This window comes from Takifugu rubripes, chromosome 4 (assembly GCF_901000725.2).
Source record: "Takifugu rubripes chromosome 4, fTakRub1.2, whole genome shotgun sequence".
NCBI classification, from domain to species: Eukaryota; Metazoa; Chordata; class Actinopteri; order Tetraodontiformes; family Tetraodontidae; genus Takifugu; species Takifugu rubripes.
The window spans coordinates 4,043,305-4,070,884 of record NC_042288.1 but is presented as its reverse complement, the minus strand read 5'-3'; the positions used below and the strand labels follow the sequence as shown (position 1 = coordinate 4,070,884).

General features: G+C 41.1%; 1 protein-coding gene across 2 annotated transcripts in view; it reads left to right on the top strand.

Annotated features, from left to right (window-relative positions):
- Nucleotides 1-26,969, top strand: part of ptk7b (protein tyrosine kinase 7b) — a 50,799-nt gene extending 23,830 nt beyond the window's left edge. For both annotated transcript variants that reach the window (XM_003963692.3, XM_029834638.1), the window contains 19 exons: nt 8,922-9,218; nt 13,668-13,770; nt 14,120-14,304; nt 15,967-16,114; nt 17,799-17,929; nt 20,064-20,330; nt 20,486-20,622; nt 20,757-20,892; nt 21,212-21,331; nt 21,475-21,624; nt 21,819-21,966; nt 22,309-22,436; nt 22,942-23,139; nt 23,352-23,501; nt 23,647-23,879; nt 23,964-24,044; nt 24,431-24,582; nt 24,666-24,844; nt 25,298-26,969. In XM_003963692.3, the coding sequence (XP_003963741.3) occupies nt 8,922-9,218; nt 13,668-13,770; nt 14,120-14,304; nt 15,967-16,114; nt 17,799-17,929; nt 20,064-20,330; nt 20,486-20,622; nt 20,757-20,892; nt 21,212-21,331; nt 21,475-21,624; nt 21,819-21,966; nt 22,309-22,436; nt 22,942-23,139; nt 23,352-23,501; nt 23,647-23,879; nt 23,964-24,044; nt 24,431-24,582; nt 24,666-24,844; nt 25,298-25,458 (3,104 nt within the window). In that variant the 3' untranslated portion in view covers nt 25,459-26,969. The remainder of the gene's footprint in view (nt 1-8,921; nt 9,219-13,667; nt 13,771-14,119; nt 14,305-15,966; nt 16,115-17,798; nt 17,930-20,063; nt 20,331-20,485; nt 20,623-20,756; nt 20,893-21,211; nt 21,332-21,474; nt 21,625-21,818; nt 21,967-22,308; nt 22,437-22,941; nt 23,140-23,351; nt 23,502-23,646; nt 23,880-23,963; nt 24,045-24,430; nt 24,583-24,665; nt 24,845-25,297) is intronic.
- The last annotated feature ends 611 nt before the right edge of the window (nt 26,970-27,580 follow it).

The window sequence follows — 27,580 nt, the reverse complement described above, 5'->3', positions numbered from 1 at the left end:
ACGTGAGCGTTGAAGTCTCCCAGCAGAACGATGGAGTCCCCAGTCAGGACACTATCCAGCGTCCATCCTAGGTCCTCCAAAAAGGGCGGGTACTCTGAACTAATGGCAGCCACATAACTTAATTAAAATTTTGGGGTTTTTCAAATATATTATCTTCTTTCTTCAGCTTGTTTGTTCTTTTGGTTTTTGTATAATACTCTATCTTTGTGTCTGATTTCACAGATACATTAGGCTGCTGGTGTTTCAGCAGCCTACTCTTTATGAGTGGGTGATAACTCTGCTCAGATATTTTTATTTTCAGCTTTAAAGGGGTAGACGGCCAGAGTGGTGGGAGTAATGTACCCCAGTACATCTTTAAAATGCATATGCTGAAAAAAGCAAGCAGTCGTAATGTTTAATGTTTGGGTTAAAATGTACTTATCATCAGAAAGATGATTTTTGACATAGATTTTTTGAAAGAGCTATCTGTGGGCTTGTGTTATCCTTAGAGACAGACCTCTGCTCGACATGTGCTACAATTTCAGTTATGGCAACTATGCTTTTTATGACAGTGATGCCCATGTATGGTTTTTCAAAAAGGCATCTACAGTTGAAGAATAGCCAAGATATCAGGAAAGCTTCAAACTCTGACTCTTAGACTTTTTATTTCTGTGCAACCCATACTAGGTTTCCCTGCTTTAGTGCTCCTGAAAGTGAAACATTGTAGCCATTCATAAATCATTTTTTATTCTTAGAAGTGTTTTTTAAAGGTTACACATTCACTAATTAAAAGCCTTTAGTATCTTTGACGCAAAAGTCAATGATTGGGAACATTTTTGTTGGAACCAAAATGATAAATTCCGGAAGAAGTTGAATGAGGTCGAATTCTGTGTAGCAAGCTGTCACTCCTGTTACAATGGAGACATTGTACCTGACTCTCCTGTTTAAATCTCAGCTGTCAAGTTAAATACAGCCGCCTGACCTACTTATTTGGCCTGCATCTTTGGCTGCATGAACTACCGGTTTCTTTGTGCAGGTCATGTCAAACTATTGCTGACACACATTGTGTGTGTGCGTGTGCGTGTGTGGAGGAAGGAGGAAGACTCAGATCTGCATCTGTGTTCATTTTCAGTTCATCTTTTACATAATGAATAATGCCATGTTTTTCCAGTATGCCATCGTGTAAACTCCTCTCCGACATCCTGATTGTCAGCTAAGAACAATGAAGTTCTTCCTCTAATGCCAGCTATTAATAATTGATTAAATCATAGCAACTCTTTTATCGTTGTGTCATTTCCTTTTGGTACTCTTTTCAGGTTGCAGTTTATCACTTAATGTATTTGTGACAAATTGGCTCTTTTCTGAAGAATTTATTTTATAATCAATTAGTTTAGGGACCCCTAAACTAGGGACCCCTTTCCCGTGGGCTCACCACCTGCAGGAGGGGCCAAGGGGGTCGGGTGCATTGTGTTTTGGGTAGCAGCCGGAGGCAGGGACCTTGGCGGTCTGATTCCCGGCTGCACAAACTGGCTCTAGGGACATGGAATGTCACCTCTCTGGTGGGAAAGGAGCCTGAGTTGGTGCGCGAGGTTGAGAAGTTCCGACTAGATATAGTTGGCCTCGCCTCGACGCACGGCAAGGGCTCTGGAACCAGTCTTCTTGAGAGGGGTTGGACTACCACTACCACTCTGGAGTTGCCGATGGTGAGAGGCGACGAGCAGGGGTGGCAATTCTGGTTGCTCCCCAGCTCAGTGCCTGTGTATTGGAGTTTACCCCGGTGGATGAGAGGGTAGCCTCCCTTCGCCTTCGGGTGGGGGGACGGATCCTGACTGTTGTTTGTGCCTATGGTCCAAACAGCAGTTCAGCGTATCCACCCTTTTTGGAGTCCTTAGAGGGAGTGCTGGAGAGTGCCCCTTCTGGGGGCTCCCTCGTCCTCCTGGGTGACTTCAATGCTCACGTTGGCAATGACAGTGTGACCTGGAGAGGTGTGATTGGGAAGAACGGCCCCCCTGATCTGAACCCGAGTGGTGTTTTGTTATTGGACTTCTGTGCTCGTCTCAGATTGTCCATAACGAACACCTTGTTCAGACATAAAGGCGTCCACATGTGCACTTGGCACCAGGACGCCTTAGGCCGCAGATCGATGATCGACTTTGTGGTTGTGTCATCGGATTTGCGGCCGCATGTTCTGGACACTCGGGTGAAGAGAGGGGCGGAGCTGTCAACTGATCACCACCTGGTGGTGAGTTGGCTCCGATGGTGGGGAAGGATGCCGGACAGACCTGGCAGGCCCAAACGTGTTGTGAGGGTCTGCTGGGAACGCCTGGCAGAGTCCCCTGTCAGAAGGAGCTTCAACTCACGCCTCCGGGAGAGCTTTGACCATGTCCCGGGGGAGGCGGGGGACATTGAGTCCGAGTGGACCGTGTTCCGTGCCTCCATTGTTGAGGCAGCTGACCGGTGCTGTGGCCGCAAGGTGGTTGGTGCCTGTCATGGCGGCAATGCCCGAACCCGCTGGTGGACACCAGCGGTGAGGGATGCCGTCAAGCTGAAGAAGGAGTCGTATCGGGCCTTACTGGCCTGTGGGACTCCTGAGGCAGCAGATGGGTACCGGCGTGCCAAGCGGAGTGCAGCTACAGCGGTTGCCGAGGCAAAGACTCGGGCATGGGAAGAGTTCGGTGAGGCCATGGAGAACGACTTTCGGACGGCCTCGAAAAGGTTCTGGACCACCATCCGGCGTCTGAGGAGTGGGAAGCAGTGCACTGTCAACACTGTGTATAGTGGTGATGGTGTGCTGCTGACCTCAACTCGGGATGTTGTGGATCGGTGGAAGGAATACTTCGAGGACCTCCTCAATCCCACCAACACGCCTTCCAGTGAGGAAGTAGGGCCTGGGGACCTGGAGATGGGCTCTCGTATCTCCGGGGCTGAAGTTGCCGAGGTAGTTAAAAAACTCCTCGGTGGCAAGGCCCCGGGGGTGGATGAGATCCGCCCAGAGTCCCTTAAGGCTCTGGATGTTGTAGGGCTGTCGTGGTTGACTCGACTCTGCAACATCGCGTGGACATCGGGGGCAGACCGGGGTGGTAGTCCCTCTTTTTAAGAAGGGGGACCGGAGGGTGTGTTCCAACTATAGGGGGATCACACTCCTCAGCCTCCCTGGTAAGGTCTATTCAGGGGTACTGGAGAGGAGGGTCCGCCGGATAGTCGAACCTCGGATTCAGGAGGAGCAATGTGGTTTTCGTCCTGGGCGTGGAACAGTGGACCAGCTCTACACCCTCCGCAGGGTCTTCGAGGGTGCATGGGAGTTTGCCCAACCAGTCCACATGTGTTTTGTGGACTTGGAGAAGGCATTCGACCGTGTCCCTCGGGGGGTCCTGTGGGGGGTCCTCCGAGAGTATGGGGTGTCGGGCCCGCTGATACGGGCTGTCCGCTCCCTGTACGATCGGTGCCAGAGTTTGGTCCGAATTGCTGGCAGTAAGTCGAACTCGTTTCCGGTGAGGGTTGGCCTCCGCCAGGGCTGCCCTTTGTCACCGATTCTGTTCATAATTTTTATGGACAGAATTTCTAGGTGCAGTCATGGTGTTGAGGGGATCTGGTTTGGTGACCTCAGGATCGCGTCTCTGCTTTTTGCGGATGATGTGGTCCTGTTGGCTTCATCGGCCCGTGACCTCCAACTATCACTGGATCGGTTCGCCGCCGCATGTGAAGCGGCTGGGATGAGAATCAGCACCTCCAAATCCGAGGCCATGGTTCTCAACCGGAAAAAGGTGGAGTGCCTTCTCCGGGTAAAGGAGGAGATCCTGCCCCAAGTGGAGGAGTTTAAGTACCTCGGGGTCTTGTTCACGAGTGAGGGAAGAATGGAGCGGGAGATCGACAGGCGGATCGGTGCGGCGTCCACAGTAATGCGGACTCTGCACCGGTCCGTTGTGGTGAAGAGATTTACCGGTCGATCTTCGTTCCTACCCTCACCTATGGTCATGAGCTTTGGGTAATGACCGAAAGAACAAGATCACGGGTACAAGCGGCTGAAATGAGCTTCCTCCGTAGGGTGGCTGGGCTCTCCCTTAGAGATAGGGTGAGAAGCTCTGCCATCCGGGAGGAGCTCGGAGTAGAGTCGCTGCTCCTCCGCGTTGAGAGGAGCCAGATGGGGTGGCTTGGGCATCTAGTCAGGATGCCCCCTGGACGCCTCCCTGGTGAGGTGTTCAGGGCATGTCCCTCCGGTAGGAGACCCCCGGGGAGACCCAGGACACGTTGGAGAGACTATGTCTCTCGGCTGGCCTGGGAACGCCTGGGGATCCCTCCGGATGAGCTGGAGGAGGTAGCTGGGGAGAGGGAAGTCTGGGCTTCTCTCCTTAGGCTGCTGCCCCCGCGACCCGACCCCGGATAAGCGGTAGAGAATGGATGGATGGATGGATAGTTTAGGGAGTTGAGAGAAAAGGCAGGATTGAAAACATGGTGTTTCGTAAATTTTGTCTTCTAATGATGACAAGGTTGATAGTTCTCTGCCTGGGTTTAATGCTAAATTCATGGAACTGCATGCACGTCTAATAGCAGCCATTTTGAGATCTCAGACTGATGCCTCACCCCATGTCAGCCATGTGCACACCTGTCACCACCGAGTCAGCTCGCGCCACTTACCACTCACTCTGAAATATTTCAGAACACCTGTCTCCTTTTGACACGGTCCACTGAGCCGACAGCAAGCCCCCCACGTAGTTTACAGGCCATTTGAGCTCACGCAGCAGGACATCAGGTGCTAAGTGGAGTTGTGGATGACGCTGTCTGTGCATCTCAGCTTTGGCCTGTGCTTGGTCCCATGTCACCCTCAGTGCCATCAGTCTGCACAGATAACATTTTTGCGTGTAATGTCTTTGAGACAGCTAATCCCAGCACCAATATAAGGACTTTATTGACACTGATTGTCTAATAATATTTGAAGGTCTTAAGTATTTTTGTAAAAAAAAAAAAATCTATACATTGCTCCCTCTTTATCTGCATATTGAAACCTTGCATTTGGTTTTTATTATCTCAGTGTTTTTAACTAAATATTAATTCAATTGTTATTGGTCTGCACACAGACTCTATGTTAAGTGACCCACACCGGAGTCCTCTGCATTTTAAGCTCTTCCAGTCCTCATTACAGTGATATATTTTAGTCAGACTTGAACTAACTCTGCTATCTAATCAGCAGACACAGAATAGAATGCAGAAAGGAAGGTGTGGACTCCTGATGAGCCCATTATTGCTGCTTCTGGCTGTCAGACTGATTTTAAGACAAGTTCCACCTGACAGCCTTGACAGTCTAGCAGCCATTAATTGGGTGTGCTGAAGGAAAGACTCTCTGTGTACGGATTTAACCCCCTCAGCAGTTTCTCCCCTTTGTCTTTAACCTCCATTCTGCCTCATCTGTCTTTCTCACATACCTTGCTTTCAGCACAGAAATCCTATTTTGAAGGAGCAAAACTATTATTTTATAGCAGCTGCAGTATTTTTTATTTTTTTTTTTTTACTGTGGCAGGGTTATTTTTGTTCAATGAATATATGTCAATTTATTGTAATGATTACCGTATTTTCACAACCATAAGGCGCGCCGTATTATAGGGCGCACCTTCAATTAACAGCCTATTTTAGAAATATTTTCATACACAGGGCGCACCGTGCTATAAGGCGCATAGCATAGAAACTGCGTAGTGCCTGTGGTTTCATGACGCGTTCACTAGATCGAGCTGCGCTAAAAGGAATGTCAATAAAACAGCCAGATAAGTCAGTCAAACTTTATTAATAGAATACAAACCGTCGTTCTCACAACTCTATTCACTCCCAAAACGAATAAACAGCTGTTTTATTATTTTTCCCGAGTGACGTAGTGTTTTCGCGTAACACAGTTCGTTTAATAACAGCGAGTTATAACAGGCAGTGCAACATTTTTATCACAAGTGGATAGTGGAGTTTAATAAATCTTCGATTTAGTGCAACGTTTTTATCACGTAGTACTGTTGCGGTAAATCAAACGTTAGTGCAAACAATATACGGTAACTCGAACTCTCGAAGTAATGCAAAGCGATAGCAATAGCAATATAACAACGTTGTTCAAACGGTAATTTCCATATTCACAGTATGACCAGCCTTGTTAAGTTGTAAACACACAAAAGAAACACGTAAAGATCACTTTATCAGTTCATTCCTCATCCAGGAATCCCTCGAATTCTTCTTCTTTGGTGTCCGAATTGAACAGTTGTGCGAATACGGCGTCCAACATGGCCGGCTCCGTCTCGTCAAAGTCGTCATCAGGGTCGGTGTCGCTGGTGTTGTCTGGCATTTCAGTGACAATCCCTGCCTTCCTGAAAGCTCGGACCATGGTCGATGCCCAGGCATTTACGACCCACTGGCAGATAGTGACGTATGACGCTCGGCGCCGTCTCCCCGTCTTGGTGAACGTGTGTTCGCCGTTCGTCATCCACCGCTCCCACGCAGTTCGCAGTCTAGTTTTGAATGCCCCGTTGACACCAATATTTAGCGGCTGGAGTTCCTTTGTTAATCCACTTCTTGCTTTGTTTCCTCGGAAGCTCCGTTGAGTCTATACCTGGCGCAGGTCGTCTTGGTGCTTCCTCCACTTCCGCACCATTGATTCGTTCACGTTAAATTGTCTTGCCGCTGCTCTATTTCCGTGTTCAACTGCGTGACTGATAGCCTTCAGTTTGAACTCTGCGGTATTGTAAATAAATTGAATATTAATAGCCCAAACTGACAACCAAATTCTTATCTGTAATATCAGCATTGTTTTTTTTGTCACTGAAACCAAATATCTATCAACTACAAAACTAGTCTGACCAGTCTCATTAAACAAACCTAAAAAGGTGAACCAGTCACTACTTAAGCCACAGGAATTAGTTCTACAGTCAGTTTATATGCAGTCATGACTGTGGTGGGAAATGAGGTGAAGGGACCGTTTCAGTGACATGAAGACATTCAATCTCGGTAATACTATAGAAAAAAAATGTCACAGTGCCTTTTTCTGAGGCCTTCAGAACGTCTCTGAGGCTGAGACCTGCAGAACACCTTTGTTCTTGCCATTTGTTTCTCCCTTATCTCTAAATCTCCATTATAACCACTCTCACTTTGAAGAGCCTTTGGTGGGAGATTGGATATTTACCCATCTTATCTCTCTGACATGTCACTCATTACATACCCAAACATTTCCTCTCCTTTAGCCTTTGTTGGATGCTGTCAAAACAGAACTTAATCCGCACATTTAGCACATTTTAGAAGTAAATTGCAGTCATTGTGATAGAGGTGGTCTGGAGGGCATTAGTGGTTTTAGATATATGATTTTGTGCAGGATGTGTCTCAGAGGCTGTGTTGCGGCATGTTTTAAAGATGTAGGTCAAGTGTTGTTCCTTGTTTGAACAGTACAGTTTACTTGGTGGAGTTCCTAAGATGTAACAAGTTGTGCCTTTCTTTACCCAGCTCCTCTCATCTGTCATCTTGCAGCAAGCATAAAAACAACTGTTTCTGTTTTCTCTGCTCAGGCTTTTCCAATAAACCATTCATTATATAAACTCACCCAAATCCATACAGGATGTAAACAACTAGTACAGGTTGTACGCTCAGTGGGATGGTTGTCATGAAAACTTGCACCCCAGCTGAAAGCTTATGTGGAGGCAGTGCACTTATGTGTGAGCATTTTTGATTTTGCTAGTGTAATGATTCCAGCCCATCTGCTGCATTACATCTAGGGTTTACAGACATGGAACACATTAAGTCTTTTGTAGTCAAGCTCATGTCAGAGGAAATGAATTACTTCAATACTACGCTTCAATAAATCTTTGTCTACAAGTTGATTTCTTTGTATTTGTGAAATGTACCGGTACTTCCATCTTAGTGTTGGATAATGTAACTTATTAGTTTTCTAAACAAATATTGATTAAAAAAATATTGATGTAATATTGTTATATTTATCGTAATTCTCCACTTTGCATTAGTGGAGATATCTGCAATCCCACTGTAGAAAAACGTAATTTTGTTTTGCTGTGTCCTTGAACAGACAAATATCCACATATTTTATTGAAGTGAATTATCTATGTTTCTTTAATTAGTTATTAGTTAAGCAAAATTGTAACCAAAAAGATGCAATTGTGCAACTATTTTAGGGCAGCCACAATCTTCATCTTCAAATTCCACTTTACATTTGGCTCCAGTACCGTGCAACCACACACACACACACACACAAACACACCCACCCACCCACCTACATCATTTTGTGTAATGTACTCATACTCAGTCAAATCTTGAGGTGAACTGGTCCTTAAGAAAACAAAAGCTGACATCTAGCATGATAACATTGTGGTGTGCAGAATATTTTTGATTCTTGTGAAGACACATTGATCTAAATGATAATTTTGAAATGTAATTTGTTACCTTTTACATTTTTGTAAAATATAATTTTTTTTTTAAAACCATTAATTTTATTACAAAAAGTTATTGTTTTGATTTAATTTATGTCTAATTATTTGACTTGTAACATATCAGTGTTAGTAAAGTTTTCCTTCAAGTTAGTTTCTTGCCATTTCTCCCAGATGTCATATGGTAAGTACAGCATAAAAAATTATCTGACACGAATTCAGCTTGTAGCATCATGAGGGATAAATTAAAGCTTTGTATATGAGTGAGCTCAAGGATGTGTGTGCAATACATACAGTAGTTATAGAGATATGTCTCCCACTAGGTGGGAGGCACATCACCCCTCTGTCTTTGTAGGTTCGCTAACAGAAAATAAGTGTTTTCTCTGCCTGTGGTGGAATAAAGTTACAACAGAATAATTCAAAGCTACCCAGTTTAGTCTAAATATCACATTCCTTTGAAAAGAGAAGTGGTCACTTTGGAATACATTTAATGAATGGAAAAAGCAGTAAAATGTTTACAGCATTTGCTCTTTCTTTCTCCAGTTTTGTTTGGTCAGACTCTCGCCATCCAGTTTACCAAGGAGCCGAAATCTCAGGATGCTTTGCACGGCCGCAGTGCCATGTTACGGTGTGAGGTCAGCAATCCAACCAACATCAGTTACAGGTGGCTACACAATGGCCAGCGCCTGGAAAACAGCGACAGGCGCTTTCAGGAGGGCAGCAACCTCAAGTTTATGGCTGTGGATCGGCAGCTGGATGCAGGCAGCTTTGAGTGCGTCGCACAAAACCCAGTAACGGGAGAAATACGCCAGTCCACTAATGCCTCCTTCAATATCAAGTGTGAGTATTTGAGTTCAAGCCATGATTTCAATTTACATTCAAGCCACCCCATTGTTAAAAAGAACCCTGCCGAGGGAAAATTGCCGGTTTATAGGATTTCCTAATGGCAACAACAGTGTAAATCCGGTTTCTTCATCAAAAAAGAAAAACAAAGTGTCCGTATAAAATGACAGGTAGCCAAAGGAATGTTTCCACCTTGTTGCTCCACCTCCTCACTGATTTATGCCTCACCAAACATGTATTTTCTTAGTTTATTTCCATTGTTCAGATTCTTCCCCACCCACTCATGGTATCAAAAGACTTTTTGGGCTACATAATTATTTATAGATAGATTTGTGTGGTTCCTGTTGTTACAGTATTTTTGGTTTTTCTGTTTTATGCTGGGGACATTTGTTAAAAAAATGCTTAGGGAAACTAAACATTTTTTTTATCAGAGACAAGGCTCTACTAATGTGGGTAAACACAAGAGCAGATTGAAAAATGGCTCCATTTGGGGTACATGGTGCTTTGAACATCTCTAAAGAGATATAAATTTATCTGAAGCTGATTGCAAGAACGGATAAGCGGCCAAAACCTCCATGTAGCAATCTGGGCAACATAGGAGAGAATGAAAGGAAGATTTATCCCCTGCTGTATGACATGTCACTAACAGTGAATATTTGTGGCCTATTATGTTAAAAGCATCAATATGCATCACTTTTACAAACTGTAATCTGAGGAGGAACAATTTTTATGTGTTGCACTTAAATGTGATGTAGTATGTTGGTAATTTAATGCAGACAGTCCCACACCAGGAAAAGAGAGGAAAAGATTAGTTAGAAATAATTTGTTTAAAGAATTCCTAATAAACTTTGTCATCTGCTAGGTTTTTCTATCAATGTGAAATGGAGTAATCTTGCTGTTGGAGAAAAGATAATTTAATTCATTACAAGGGTTGTCATGGATAATCCCAATCACTATCACAGTTAATCACTGTTATCTAAGCAAAGGCTCCTGCTGATTCAGTAAAGTACCAACATGTTCAGATTCATTAAAACTTCAAAATGCCTGTTATTTCCTTAGCTGCAGCTTGTAATTAGCATGTACTTTTTAAATGAACACGAGGAAAAAGCCATTACAGTGTTTGGTTTTCTATCACCACAGCTGTACACTCCGTCTGTTTGTGTATATGAGCACATTTGTCTGTCGGTTATTTCATCCATTATGGCCATCCAATTCTTGATCATTTTGAGGATCTGACCATGTTTTGACAGATGTGTTTCTTCGACATGCATATAATAGGTGATGAAGCTACATGCAGCTTTAAAGTAAAGACATCCCTCTGGCATTAACCCCACGCACTCATGTGTATGCCAGTTTGCGTGCATCGTAGTAAATATGGGTTATGTGGGAGGTGGTTTAGACATTGGGTACTTCCATATGAGATGTATTGTACATGGACTCATGGACATGTCTTGAATGCACCTCCCTCCCCTTTCCTTTTCTACAAAGATAGGCGATTTATCTTTGTTGTATTTGTGGGTTGGCTAATGCAGCCAGTTGAGTTATTCAGAGTAATTATTCCCCCTGTGTTTTCTCTAATAATGGTTTCAGCCCACTTCATTCTTTTGTCCTGCATGTTCACTGGGCCTGCGTTGCGACATGTCCAATAGCAGCTTCAGGCTCAAGCATTGTAGTGTGATGGTCACTCTTGGTGACAAGAGTAACAAGGTATAGTGTGACAGTCTTTTACAGAAGCATTTAAGAATAATATATTTTCTCTACACTAGTAGAGCTCCAGCCTTTTGCAACCTATTTTTGTACTCCTCCTTTTTAATACTTATTTTACTGATTTTTTTTCTCCATGTTGTTTTTTCTTTTTAGCAGTGTTAAAAAAATGAATTTATTTTACTTATGATTTCTGTTTTTATAATCAACACAATTAATCAAACAGGATGCAATGAAGTCATGACTATTTGCTAAGTGGAATTTCTACAGTTTGAGTAAAATAATGCAATTTTAAAAGTACTTAGTAAAATCATCATGTACTTTTCTTGCACTTTCTCTGCCTTTAGAACACAGTGTCATTGGTATCTCCTTAGTGGTATATATTGTGACAAATGTGTGTAAAGAATTTTTCACTTTCCATTGCAGAAAGCTCTATATTTACTTGGTGGGAACACACAATGTGGCCAGGAAAGACTGTGTGTAAACCACACATGCAAGCACATGCACAAACTACCCCCCCCCCCCCACACACACACACACACACACACACACACAGTGTATTGGTATTTTTTGTGTCTTTTGTCAGAATTCAGCTTCTGGGCTTTATAAGACCGTTTCTGCCTTTTAGTCCCCCCCCCCCCCCCCCTCTATTGACCTTTCTGTATTTTCAGACAACTCTCACCACCCCCATTTTATTATCCTACTTCTTCAGGAGCAACGTCTTGCTGCTGTTTGCATTCTGGCCCGTTAACCTCTGTCAGTTGCAACTGATAAAATCTTACATGCAGTCTTTTCCCAAATCTTTTCCCATCCTGTGTTGATGGAGCTTCCTGGTCTGCCATCAACATAATAATTATATGCCTCTAATTATGCTGTAAGCTGCAAGGCCTGCCCCGACACTTAGTTATGCATTCTGAAAGGGCTTGCATGGAGGTATTTTCCACTCATAGTTTATAAAAGAGTGCCTTCTGTTTGGGCGAGTGGACAGCTTGAGAAGCTCTAAGAGAAAATTCCAGGCTGATTTGGAAATGACATGACTCCACAAATTGGCATCAACATGCTTCAGGATCAAATAGATTAAGACTACTGGACGGTTTAAACAGTCACATGGCTGTGTGAGTGTGCTCATTGTTTGCAGAGGGCAAATAGCATGTCTGATCCATTTTACTGTTATATAGTATACAGTTGTATAGTATACATTTGTCCTTGTATTTTGCCACTCACATGTCGGGTTGTTTCTTCCTTTTTCAACAGATCCATACCACGGGAATGTAAAATATTTCATAAAGGCATAATGGCTTGTGAAAGGGCTTTTTCTAGGACAAGGCAATATGATTTTATTTTAATATGAAATAGGCAGGTATACAAATGTGTCTGGTCTGGTGTGGATGGCAGGTTGAAACATATCTGTTTCTCCATACATATTAAAACATAAACATTATCATCATGGAGATTTTACAAACATTTTATTACTCTCTAGTAATAATAGTAATAATAATTTCCTCTTCGGGATTTTTCTGCACTGTTAGGTATGGATGAACTAATAACAGGTTTTTGTGGCATCACACTCTTACTGTTGGTGTCTGCTTCATCTTCGCCATTCCCGTCTTCCGTCTCAGTAAGACGGTTACTGAAATGTGTTTGAAATCGACACGGACAATTAGCGTCATGGCAGTCAGGGATACACATGCATCCTTAGCAGTGCAGTATCATTAATATTTTCATGTTTCAATGCTACATGCATACACAAACGACGAACGCACATATGGAAAGAATGCTCACTGCTGTAAGAGCATCTGTGCTAGGAGGAAGCCAACACAATGGAAATTATGTTACTGTGGGGACAGGTCTCCCATCAACCCCTGATTGGATGCTAGCTTCCTGTGTTGATTCACTGTGACTGGTTCTACTCTATTGCCCCCACAGCTGCACCTAAACTTAGGTGAAACAGAAGCAAAGATGATCTATTCTGCCATGGCCTGTATGGATGGTTCTCTGCATGAATTCACATCATACCTTACAGGAAGCGATCAAAGACACACATATTCACACATGGATCTGTATAAACTAAACGTCAACAAAAATATAGCCAATATCAATGTCAGCTTTGTCTGCAGTGCATTATAATTTGTATCTCTTATTTGATTCAGTATGTCTGCATGCTATACTGTAATGGCATTATACGGCAAATGTAGATGGAAACTTCCCTGAAAAATTTAGGTCACAAATTCATTAAAAGAAATAGGTGTGTGTGTGTGTGTGTGTGCGTGTGTGTGTGACGCAACGCAACTCTGAAGTGGTGCTGCACCAGTTTTGCTCCTTTCTCTCCAGTTTATCTGACACATTACCACCATGAGTGTGTTACATATGGGAGTCACCTCTCACCAGTTTTTTGTGATAGTATTTCCTTTGGAGGTCCAGTGGTATCTACATGGAAATCTATTAAGTTATTGTCTGTTGTTTTCCATTAAAAAATCCATGAAATGATCCAGCCTCCTTCCTTAAGTGCAGCAGTTCTTTTGCACTGTACTATATTCAACAGATGTGCTCCTAGGTCAGCATGAGTCACAGCACTGTCACTGTACTATTTGTGATTCTTTCGTCATTTGCTGCACCTATTAGGATTACTTAGCATCACACAGCATATAACAGGACAGAAACTTATCATGATTTTTCCCTCCTGTCATCTCAATTATTCCCTCTGTTATTACTTTTGTCTTGTTTCCTTTTTCCTTTCCACAGGGTTAGAAAGTGGCAGTGTGACTTTAAAGGAACCTAACTCAGAAGAGGGCATCGAGAGTTCAGCACCAGTCACATTACACTGTCAGATTGATGGACACCCACGGTGAGTCTCCTACCTCCTTCACTTTAGTCCACAGGGTAAAGGTTTAAATTCTGGACTGTACACACAGCCTGTTTAGTGGCCACTTTCATGCCCAAGAATTCTTCTGTTCTTATATTCTATTACATACTCAAAATTTATTTTTTTCTACAAAAACAAAATGAGAAAAAAATTGGCTCTTGTATTTCTAGTAAAGTCTGACATGATGTTTTGTTCCACATAAACTTCTTTTCGCAAACTCAAGGAGAAAAAAAAATCTGTCTTGTGTACCATGTAACAGCCTCAAGTCTTCATCAATCACATGGTGATGTTTTCATTTCTTACATAAATATATTCTTTATAATCCTCACAGACCAACATGCCAGTGGTTCAAGGATGGGGTGAAGCTGACTGAGAAGAGCCATCAGATTAACAGCAAAGAGAGGACACTAACTGTCAAGAATGCCAGTCCAGATGACAATGGACTGTACTACTGTTGTGCCAAGAATGCAGCAGGTCATGTCTGCAGCAGCAGCAACTTCAGCCTCAACATTATAGGTGTGTTTTATAACACTGCCTTCATCCAGTGTTTGGAGCTGTTTTGAACAATAAGAATAAAAATGAATTATTTTACAAATGTAGTGTAACTGGCATTATAAATCACATGTTTTAGATTTCCAACCTTCAACAGGAAACAGTCAGGAGAGGGGAAGGTGGATATATAGCTCATTAATTTTAAGGGAGGGCAAGAAGAGACAATAGTGGCTTTCCTAATAAGATTACCTGCTGGTGGGTTAATGCCTTTCCCCTCTACCAAGAAGTGCCTCGTAAACACTAGGCCAACGGTAACATCTGCTCCCTCATCAGCAGTACAGCTCTATCGATCTCCACAAATGACTGCAGCTTTTACACTTATACAAAAGGGAGGTTTGTTGTATTTCTACTGACTCTTCTTTATTTTGAGCTCCTTGCTTTTATCTTTTCAGTACACAAGAGAGCTCTTACTGTACTTAAAATAGCACACCTGTGCAAGAAATTTGAAGCCATGTTCTACTCTAATTCGCCACCTGCAATATACAGTGATGTCAGGTTAGCACCTGGCTGAATGAAGAATGGGTCATTCTTTAGTTTTAAGTTACCAGACTTGTCCATAGAGCTTCACCTCGAGTAAAGGCTGACAGTTTTCAGGTTTTGTCATGGCTCTTTAAGTTGAGACCTTTCTTCCAACTTCCAGGGTGTGCCAGATGTGTGCACAGTTTTCTCTTTTAGCACATTACTTCTTAGCTATAACCTAATGCTGCAGCTGGCACCTTAATACCGGTAAGTGTATATAAAATATTCACACACCTAAATCTAGATTCAGGGTTTTCCTGTGTGGTTATTTTCCCTCCTCGATTGTATACATCACCATCTGGTTTTGTTAGATCACTAAATATCCAATATATGATAGAATGAGTAAAATAAGACAATGGGAAGAAAGTAGTAATTTCATGCCATTTCTTTTATCCACAGAATTTTTTGCATTCTTGTCAAAGACAAAAAAACTCTTATTTTGCTTTTAAATTTGATTGTTATTTTCTATTGAATTTCATAATGATATACAGTAATTAAAATGCATTATGTTACTTTAAATTCTCATTTTAAATCCATGAACCTATGATGAATCACAATTGTGGCTTAGATGGTACTGTCTGCTTATTCAAGTATTTTTGGCCTAAAAACCTTGACCTATAAATCCTCCAATGCTGAGCCTTGAGGTGGGCGTTGATGAGCAGGTGGTCCCAGCTAGTCCCTGTCACCTGAATATGCATGTATACATATGTGAATTGACTTCTACTGTGTGAAGTGCTTTGAGCCGTTAGATGGACCACAAAAAGGCTACAACGGTTAAGTCATTTCCATTATAGTGAATATGCATCATTTCAGTAAAACATTTTTATTTTACTAGGGGGTGTTGGCATGTGTGTGCTTCTAAAGTGCATTTAGTTTAAAAAAAATTAAAAAAGGATGATATGATGGACTGGATAAGCTGCACCTATCTGCGCTATTGACACTGCTGCCTGAAGGTGACTTTTTAACAAATTCACTCTGCTGTTGGCAGATATTAATCAAGCTAACAGTCATTCTTTTTGTAAAGGTTGAGCTTCGACGCATATGAAACTTGATGGTCCGATGGTTTGCATGAGTAATTAAAAAGATGTTTGTCCACTTTACTTGCAGATAAGAGTTTCCCACGACCGGTGGTCTCTCCTGAGGATGTGCTGGTGCTGAGGAATGAGGAGGCCATGTTCCACTGCCAGTTCACTGCTGTGCCAGCCCCCACATTTGAGTGGTACCACGAGAATGAGCTTTTGACAAACAAGTCTCGGTTTGTAGAAATCCTCCCTTTTACTCTTTGCTTTGTCATCATACATCTTACTTATTAGATTAGATGTTCAGCTATTGTTTCATTCAGCTATTGTTTTTAACTTAGCAAGGTAAAAGTCCTCCCTTTGTCTTCTAGCTCTTTTGGTTGTTACAGTTTTTAGATGGATTTCATTAGCAGAATACTATTCTTAGAATATTGCCTGGTAGTTGACTTCTGTACATCATCCAGAAGCATTGAAAAGGCCCATTTGTCCAGCCCATCTTAAACAATCTGTAGTGTTTTAAACACCGATGAGGATAGGTTTCTTCAGGCTGCAATTAGCTTACTCTATGAACACATAAGGACTAGATAATAACTACTTTGAATAACAATGTACAGGTTATCCCCCACAGTGGTTTATGGCATATCATACATTGTTAGAGCGTGAAGAGAAGATAGAGCTTTTTCACTGTGTGCACTGAAATGAACAAATGCAGCACCTAGTCATTTGTTTATTGTGTGTCAACGGTGCATAAGATCACCTAACTAGTGAGTATGCACCAGGAATGCAGAGGAAAGGATAATGCATGTCAGAATGAAAGCACTGTTAGAGACCTGCTGATCTGACCTGGGTTGATATCACCCCAGAGGAATGCAGCTGTGTTTACAGGATAATCATCTCTTTTGTACGTCGACCGTGTCCTCCGATTGTTTTTCATATCCGTGAAAGAAGGGGAAAGTACATGATCTCAAGATTTTTTGCAAACGGTCTCTATATAATCTCTGAAAATGATTGTCTTTAACATATTTACAGGACATTTTTGTTCATTTCTGGTAATGGTGTCATTTTTATCCCTCAACACACCTTGCCTGAAGTAACACAAAAATATCAACCCTCTTTAAATCCAGTGCAAAACCAGACCAACATGAAACATTCATGCTTGTTCTTTGGAGGAAATTTCCAATATCCAATATTCATCCAAGTATGGCTTTTTGCTTTTTTGTTCACTGGAGTGAGTTAAGGTATGACTTTCTTTGTACTGAGCAGTTGAGCTCTCTGGAGGTGTGTGGGATGTGCAGTTCCTTATCTGTCACCCATGAAGCTGACAGGTCAGCTGAGGTCAGCATCTAATTACATCTTATCAAATTCATCATTGGCTCTGATACTCTCAGCCTGTCAGAGGATGGGCCAGTGGTCAAGGAAAACTCTGGGTTCTACACACTATTTCATTCCATATTAAGTTTAATCTGTAGCAGCAGATGGCTCAGGTTGTAGAGAAACAGGCCAAGGCACACAGACTTAAGCATAAAGGATTAAAAAGTAGCATGCTGTTGAAACCATTTCTGGACATTCATTCTTGTTTTTCTGCCTGTTATTCTAAACAAGAACCCAATCACCCCATTCATTGCCCCTTCACCTTACCCTACCCTTAAAGTATAAATAAAGAAAATCAACAAAGCATAAAATGCAAAAATACACAAGGATTAATAAATAAATGCTCACATTTATAAGTAACTTTTATGTAATGTCTACTGTTTGAAGTGATTTTGTGTCACTACAGAGTGTGACAAACTACAGCATGTAGTTAACAAATGTGAGATCTTTGAAATGACTGGGCAAATGAAATATTTATTCTGTTTGAATATGTGGTATAACCTGAGAACTAAGATGGAAGTATAAACTGTCTGATTTATGTTTCCGTAGTGTGTTCCTACTCTCCAATGGCACACTGTTGATCACCCAGGTCAAGCCCCGGAACACTGGGACCTACAAGTGCGTCAGCCGTGGAATTAGAGGGCCCCCGGTTATATTGGAGGCATCCCTCCTCATAGCAGGTGTTGTAAAAAAAAAATGCTCATTTAAAATAGATGCATTTACAAATATTGGCACAGGTGATTCAAATTAGATTGTGTATTTACCCTTTGTGACATTATTCTTTTGCTGCTTTCTAGTGGAATCAGATCTCTGTGATGATAACCAACTTCTTTTTCTTTGTCACATCTGCCGGAAGTGTTTTCCTGCTTCCCCTTGTTATCATTTCCTCGAACAGCCTATTTTGTTTTGGTCATCATACTTTTCCTCAGCATAGCAGTATCTGCCGGATGAGAATTTATTGTGTAAAACAAGATAATTCTGCATAGGAATGCACCTATGCAGAATTGTTTTTCAGTGCTTTAAACTGAAAAACACCACTTTAACGTGCAAGATTTTTGTTTGGTTTCCCGTTATAAATAATATATTCAGTGTACTTTGTGATTGCAAATCAAATTAACATTTCAATTTGTCTAATTAACATTTAGAGTTTGTGTAATTAATAAAATCGTACACTAAAGCTTTGACTCTAAATATATATATATATATAAGACATGGAAAAAAAATACAGTATTAAATAAAGAAGAACTCAAACGGAAGCTTGCAGTGTCTTATGCTTTTAAATAAATGGAAAAAGGCCCTGCTGGAATGCACCACATCAGATCAAAATTAGATTTTAATTGCACAAATTTGAAAACAAAACAAGTTTGAGGTCAGTCTGCAACAGGAAAGTCCACAGTTATGTTTAATGTCTCAAGTAAGTAAATAAAAACATAGCTAAATTTGTCAGGGTTGCCTAGCAGTGATTGCAGATTATTCTGTTTATCTGCTTCTCTCCTTTGTCATTCTTTGATGCAGAGAAACTCAATTGTTCCCAGATGTCTGATTTCAACTTTTCGGGAGCATCGTGATTGAACTTTTCTCGCCTGTTTCCATTTTGGCTTATGCTGTCTCACTGCTCTGTTCGGTCTCTGTGATTTTTATGGCATCAGGTGTGCAAGGAGGAGAGCAAAAGATTGTGATCTTTTTAGTTTTTGCTATATTTTCGCTTTTCTGCAGCTGGGATATTGATTGTTTTTGTGTCAAACCATATCCCTTTCTATTCCATGGTAATACAAAGGAATTTTATTATTATGTTATGAGAATATGAATGATATAAGTTTGTTATTTTACAAGTCTTTGATATTAAAAATCAATAATTTTTTTATAACCAAGTAAAATATTTTATGACCAAATAAAGTGTTATTCAAATATCTGTGCACAAAGAGCACAGGTAAGTCAAGAGATCATCTTCCCATTTCCCATTTGGGAAACTATGTTATTTGCTAGATCTTGAAAATACATATGCTCAACACACCAACATGCTGCAGCATTTCCTCACTTTACTAATCACCCATTGTTTTAAAATGCAAGTGCAAGCAAGTCAAATATTTTGAATAGGCTTAGGACTGGATTTTTTTGAATATCTGGATCCCAAGTAAATAGTTCCCCTTCAGGGTTTTGGATTAACAAGGTTCAAATGTATCTACAGTTTTAACCCAGTGAACCACAGCAACATTTAAATACTTTAATTCAAGTTATCTGATGGTAATCCCCTTGAGCATTATAGAGGATTGTGTTACAGTAGAATTCAGTACTTGGGGCAAGCTTAAGCAGTTACTCAAACTCCACCTTCTTGATTCTTTCCCCAGCCAGATAAAATTCTCTTTTATCTCCTGATAAATGTGATTTTTTTTTTATTAGCTGATTTGAAGATTAGAATCATTGAAGGTCAGAACCACTGACCAGCTTTCAGATTGTTGGCCAATAATGTATTAATCACTTCCATTTGTGACTCACACTCTTAAACCTCACAGTAACAAGATGTCTTTGTAGTACAGCTCACATTCCATTTTATGTACATGGGCTCATAAGTTTTGATGTCACCCCCCTCACACAGCCTTTAGCTAATTACTGTACAACATGCAGTATATGCTCAGTTGCTAAACTATACACTGTTGTTTAATTATTTGGCCCTGCACTCCAGAACAGAGAACAAGATAGGAAAATCCAGTAATAGAATTCTGACTTTAGCCTTCTTATTCTTATAAAACTTATATTTTAGTTTTCAAATTTCCGTGCTAGCTCTCTAAATCTGGTTCTCTACCTGTATTACAGAGATAGATGACATGGTGCCAAAGCTGTGGAGGGTCTTCACAGCAGACTCTCTACAGCGGGTCGCATGTGAACCCCCACTTGGAAGACCTGAGCCTGAGGTGTGGTGGGAGAGAGGAGGGCAGCGGGTACCTACAGAGGGCAGAGTCTTCCAAGATGGCCTGTATCTGGTGTTTAGCCCCACCAAGGAAGAAGACTCCGGCACCTACACCTGTGTGGCTCAGAATAAGGCGGGTCGCAGGACACAGGAGGTCATCTTTACTGTGGCCAGTGAGTCATTGCATCAGTTTTCATAAATGTACATGAAAGGCACACAAATGAAGCAAAATTCTTAACATGGAATTGGAAAAATGGTTTCATAAAGAAAAATGCACAGTGTAAATACAGTGTGGAATGTTCTCACAAGAGTGAATGCATAATTGCAGCCCCTCCAGTGTGGGTGATGAAACCTCAGGACACCAGCTTAGAGGAGGGTAAACCGGGCTACCTTCACTGTCACGCAACGGCCAGCCCTGAACCAGAGGTCACATGGCTCCGCAACAACCTCATGATCACACCAGAGGTAACATACAGTACATGGCTTATTTTTCCAAGCATCTCTTCCATCTGCCAAACTTGATCTTATCTCTGCTTTAGTTTTGTGAGCAAGATTTTAAAATATTGACTTACCGACAACATATCCATATTTTCCCCCAGGACACTCGCTTTAAATTATTCCGTAATGGTACCCTGAGAATCAACAATGTGGAAGTTTACGATGGGCAGATGTATGGCTGTGAAACCAAGACTCTAGGTGGCCGACTGTCTGGACATGCTCGAGTTACTGTCCTCGGTGAGCTAAAAGGTCATTTAGATAATCAGTGAAAATGCTGGATTCTTATTAAGTGTGCAAATTCATATTTAGGACAATGAAAGAAACATAAATCAGATGTGGTTTTGACTGCAAGGTTAAACCTGGAAATCTGAGTTTCCTTTCATGCATGCTCATGTTTTCTTCTGCTATATACCTATATTTACAATGGACACTTTATTCCTGCTTTGCATTATTTCCAAAAATATCATCAAGTGCAAGTTGAACCAAAGGATTTTTAGCTGTAGCCAGTTTTTTTACTTGTCTTAACTTGTGTGTAATGTTTTAAATAACATTTCAGAAAAGCTAAAGTTTACCCCAACACCCCAACCTGCTCAGTGCCTGGAGCTAGATAAGGAGATCACCATCCAGTGCTCAGCTAAAGGCAGGGAGACCCCAATCATCCGATGGGCTAAAGCAGGTCTGCTCAAGTTTGAACTGAAACATCTTAAATCTTAAAAATGTAATTAGCTTAATTGAAATGGACCATTTAAATCTTCATCTGAGTGTGGTGGTTTAGTTTAGTTTGAAATTCTAGACTTATTCATCTGTCTGCCTATGCAGATGGAGGACAGCTGCCGCCTCACTTGGGGCAGAGGAACGGCCTTCTTCACTTCAGCAAAGTGACCCGCGGTGATGCCGGAAACTATACATGTATTGCTTCAAACAGCCTTCAGGGGGAGATTCGAGCTGTGGTGTCCCTCACTGCGGCTGGTAAACCACTTTGTATCACCTTTTAACTGATCTGTCCCAGGACCAAACTATTCATTGTGCTTGATCGTCTGAGGTTGATCAGGGTGCAATTTTCTTTGAGGGGTTTTTAATAGCCCAGCAATGAATTGCATCTGGTTTTACTTGTGGCGTGATGTGTTGTGCTAATAAATCTGTGTATGACTGTGCACATTTAGTGTACATTCGTTTTAAGGTGGAGCCAGAAAATACAACTGTGTACCAAGGCCACACAGCCATCCTCCACTGTCAGGCTACCGGCGACCCCGAGCCTCACATTCACTGGATGGTCAAAGACAAGACACTGGACAGCAGTAAGAACAGAAGGTAAAGGTTGCTGAGCTATCTTAGAAAAGGATTGGTGTTTTACATGCTTTTTTTGTTGTCATTTTGATATCCAACACTTTTTCCAACATATTAATTTTTTAGTATATAATTAAAGTTTCTCTCAAACATGTTGTAATGGGAAACAATTGTACCAGCTTGGAATGTTGTTCTTTACTAAAGTAACAAGCTCATTATTTACAGGTTTGTGAGAGTACTACTACGGTTTTCAGACTTCACAGATGAATATTTGTACAAACACACATCCTACAAGTTTCTGCCATCTGTGTGGCACCTCCTTCTAGTTGCTTAATAGCTTCTTTCTATCCCATTTTTTAATTCCAGGGTCCAGAAAATGCCCAACGGCTCCTTGCTCATCACAGATGTCACCTCGGATGATACTGGCAGATATACATGTGTAACAGGCAACAGCTGCAGCATCAAAGACCGTGTGGCTCAGCTGTATGTAGTGGGTGAGTGAAACTCACATATAAACACACACCAACACATACAGACTTCCCTTGTTAAATACAGAGGTGCCCACAGGGTCTGTGCAGGTAATGGATGTCGGTGTTCATTAAGCCATCACTGTCTCTGTCATCCATCTCAACAAGTTATTAATTGCTGCCATGTCCGTGATGCCACGGCTTGCGATAAGGTGATGGAATTGGGTACATAGCTGAACTATTTTAGTCTAACGCTTAGAACGCTTAAAACCGCATAGGTGCACAATGATCTCTTGTCAAATAATGTTCTCCAAAAGCAGGATACTTTTTCAGATTAGTTCAGATGAGAAAATGGTTTAGTTTTGATTATTTTCTATCACCAAATATCTGTTCTAAAATTTACACCTGTTAAAGTATGACACAATACACACATGTATTTCTGTTTGAATCTTGTGACGGTAACTGTGTTTTCTAAATATTTTCTAAAAATCCCACAAAAATCTTAGTACCTTATCGTCTTTGTGCTTTACAGACAAACCTGTGCATTTCTTTGAAGATGGGGACAGGGCTCCTTACAAGATGATCCAAACCATTGGTCTTTCCGTGGGGGCCGCTGTGGCTTATATCATCATAGTACTAGGACTCATGTTCTACTGTAAAAAGAGGCGCAATGCTAAAAGACTGCAGAAGGGCCAGGATAGAGAGGAGCCAGAGATGGAATGTCTCAATGGTATGTCTGGTGGAAATTGGTGATTGTTGGCTTAACTTTAACATCCTCAAAAGTCGTTGAACATTCGCTTCCATCTTGTGGTGATCGTGGGTATAGCAACAAAAGTAATACTGTCACGATCATGTCACATTTGAATTAATTATACTATATTTGAATGCACATGTCACATTCACCCCTTGACCTCTGATTCAGTGGAATTTCTTTTATTTCAGGAGGGGCACTGCAACAGAATGGCCACACCACGGCAGAGATCCAGGAAGAGGTTGCACTCACCAACATGGGTACAACAGCAACAACAGAGAAACGCAATAGCGATAAGATCCAGTTTGCTCGGGCAAACCTCCAAACCATCACAGTCTTAGGTAAACTTATACGGCATATTAAATACAGTTTTCATAGTTCTGACCGTTTGTAATTGAATAATGAGTTCATCCAGCAAAACAAGATTCCAGACATTGCTAATGTGTCTGTTGCTGACATTTTACTATGATGTGACTCTTGGTTCAGGTAAAGGAGAGTTTGGTGAGGTGCTGCTCTGCAAAGCTAAGGGTATTGAGCAGAGCAAGGAGGAGATGGTGGTCTTGGTGAAAAGTCTACAGACCAGAGACGAACAGCTTCAACTCGACTTCCGCCGTGAAGCTGAAATGTTTGCTAAGCTTAGCCAGCCCAATATCGTCCGCCTGTTGGGTCTGTGTCGGGAGGCGGAGCCTCACTACATTATCCTGGAGTACTATGACTTGGTAACGACATCAAAACAGTAGACGATAGTTGCGTTTATTCAGCTTTCTCACAAGATATTGATCTTATTTGGTTTTTTGGTGCAGGGAGACCTAAAGCAGTTTCTAAGAATTTCCAAAAGCAAAGATGACAAGGTCAAATCCCAGCCAATCAGCACCAAAACCAAAGTAAGTGTTAAACATCCCCAACAAACAGCACACATAGACTTGCACATAGGACTTGTTGAGTACTATCAAAATGAGGACAAGATGAGCTTTTCTTCCTGAATATATTAGGTTTATTAATATAGATGTTTAGCAACTGACAAAACCACATAATTTCTTGATAAATGTGAAGTTAAAATCAGTACATGAATACCAAAGCTTAAACTTATGAATGAAAAGTTTAGTCATTAGTCTGCCTAGCAACTGTAACATTGCTTGGCAAGTAGCGCAGGTTGTTCTTCATCATGGCACGCTGAAGCATATAAATATATTATAATATATGCTGTCCTTGAAGTAACAAGTTGTCATTATCTCCACTCTTCCTTTCTGTATTTTCCTTTTCCCTTCAGGTTTCGATTTGTGCCCAAGTGGCTCATGGGATGGAGCATCTCTCAAATCACAGATTTGTTCATAAAGACCTAGCTGCTCGAAACTGCCTGATCAACAGTCAGAGGCGTGTAAAGATCTCGTCACTGAGCCTCAGCAAGGACGTCTACAACAGGTAGTTCCCACACACCGATGCAACCCTTAGGTGTAGTTACATTTCTAGTGATTAAAATTCTTGCCATCACTGTTTGTTTGCAGTGAGTATTACTACTACAGGCAGGCTTGGATCCCACTGCGCTGGCTCCCATCTGAGTCAGTGTTTGAGGATGACTTCTCCACCAAGTCGGACGTGTGGGCCTTTGGAGTCTTAATGTGGGAGGTGTTTAGTTATGGGGAACTTCCACATTCTAAACTGAACGATGATGAGATCCTGGCGGGTCAGTGTGGTCATTGATTGCTTTGTTTCTAATCATTCCAATTGTTCTGAATTATTTTATTTTTTTAAATACTAACTGCAACCATCTTGTGACAGATACAAGATAATCTGTTACATTTAATAATGAACACTGTATAAATGGTCATGTTCTCATAGTCATACATTATTGAAATTACAAGAATGCTAAATTACTTCAGGTGTATTATTTATTGTTGTTGTTGAACAAATCACAGTATTAATTACAATAATAATAATTATAATAAACAACACAGATATTTCCTTGTATGGATAAAATATTAATGAAAATATATTTAAATGCAAAAAATGTTGCGTTAAAATTATATGTTAAGAAATATTATGAATATACTTCATGACCTCATCAGAGGCAGTCTAACTAAATTTCCAACTTGTGTGAATTGGTTTAACTCTTCCTCTGTGTCTGCTGCATCTTCAGCCCTGAAGGCTGGAAAACTGAAACTGCCTGTTCCAGATGGATGTCCATCCAGAATCTACAAGCTAATGGTGCGCTGCTGGGCACTCAGCCTCAAAGAACGGCCCTCTTTCACTGAAATCGTGCAGGCATTGGGAGAGCTGCCTTCAAACAGCAAAGTCTGAGCGGACCAGGACCAATCTCACCCCTCTCTCCCCAAAATAAAGACAACAGTGCTAGAGTATGAGTCCCAAACATTTCAGGGATGAGGACAGAGTAGGAAAGAACAATTTAAAATATGCATTTCAAGTGGTGGCTATGTGGATAAAGCTTTGTAGCTATATCAGCAGAAATACTTTTGTTGGTGTGTTTGACCTCTTGTGAGCAGTGCCAGGACTTGCCTTAATTCTCTGACCGACTCCAAAAATTTAGTCCAATTCTTTGATTCAGTTGCCTGCATGTCTAGAGCCACTCTGGAACTGAACGACCTCAGTGCCTTGACTCCACAGACACAGCCAGACCTACACCTGCTATGTAGGGGTGACCAATCCAAGTTTCCTCACTAATCATTAGAGGTTTTATTGAATTAAAAAAAAATAAAAAAAATCTCAAAATTCTAGATTCACTGCTGGAGAGCATCCTCTATGTTTCACATGAAAGTTTAAACTTACATTAAAGAGAAATGGAGGGGGATTTTTAGAAAAGCTGTTCATCACTAATCCTGGATGAGACTCATAAGCGCTATCCTCAGCAGAACCACCATTGTCCATAGTGTCACTGAACTTCTCCCATTTCCAGCAAAAAAAACCCCACCTTGATGCATGAGGATTCTCCAACTATTCTGTAATGAGGAAAAATGGTAATGTGTTTTACAATAACACTTAAGGAACATATAAAAAAAAAGTTAAAAACCTTATCACCAAGGAACATTTTGATTTGATGAGTTTGATCTCTTTTTTTGTATTTACTTTAAGGTGCTTGTCTGGATGAGAATACCCAAGATACACTACAATAATACCATATTCCTCTGAGTTGCAGGGATGCAGCCTATCACTGTTTTGCACTCTGCAACCTTGCTTTCTCTGGGAGGTACAATCACAGTTTTCCCTCCAGATCTGTTTACAATCATAGTTTTCCCTCCAGGTTCTGGTTCCTTTGTGCAGTGCTGCAAAGTGGACCGTGACACCAATCGATGTGTACATACTGTAGAAGCCATGCACTAACTTCACTTAAAGGAATATTCCTCTGTATCATGTTGTGCAGGTGCCTGTTTGTTTACGATGAAGGTCCTGTCTTGTTTTTTTAATTATGTTTTTAATAGGAAGGTACGTAGAACATTTTTTGTGCATGTGGTCCATCTCAATGTTTGGTCAGTCTACCTACCTAAATATGCTAACAAAAAAATGAAAGGGTCAAAATGAGACTGTGGAGACCTGTACTCATGTAAGTGCCTGCAAAATGAAGGATTATCTTAACTGCATCCCTCTTTTTTGTATTATCTAATTAGATGCAAATGCCTTTGTTTATGAACTTTTTATACGTTGTATTTTTAGTGTAATGTGTTTTTATGAATGCAAGGACTCACTTCTAGAGATTTTTTTTTTATCTGCTTTAGCAAATGCTCCATATAATCTCATATATATGAAAACATTTACAGAACATGCTGCTGTCAATAAAGGATCACAGTGTTACTTTCCTCTTGTTTTTCCACCAAGTTTTTTGGTATTGTTATTCATATCAAAACATTGAAATATTGTATTTTTAAACATGCTTCAGGAAATGCCAATTGTTTCCCTGGGCTTATATGTGTGTAGATGTGGTTGCTTTCACAAACTAACAAACTATGGTACAAGAATAATGTATATGGAGTATTTGGAGTGTGTAGGCACAATTTCTTTATTTCAAATTGCGAGTGAGGTGGTCAACTCTAACAGTGGCCTGTGACCTATAAAATGGTTTATGAGCATTGGCTAGTAATTGTGGTATTTGGATATATAATTGGTTTTAATGTATATTACCAGGTAAATTTCAGGGTACACTTATTTTTTTCAACACTAGATGGAGGCTTGTATCTTCGGATTATTTATAAACTTGATCATAAAACGTGCCTAATAATTATGTTTAAAGCTGAACATGCTTGCATGTCCTTTTATAGCATGGTGGACCATAAGAGTATAAGGATAATCCCTCTCATTGTTTATCATATATGAAACTATGGGGGGGGGGGGGGGGGTCCGGAGCTGATACCTCATGTTAAAACTGTCGGAGTCGAGATTAAATTTGTTAACGCTAAAATAGGTTTTAAAT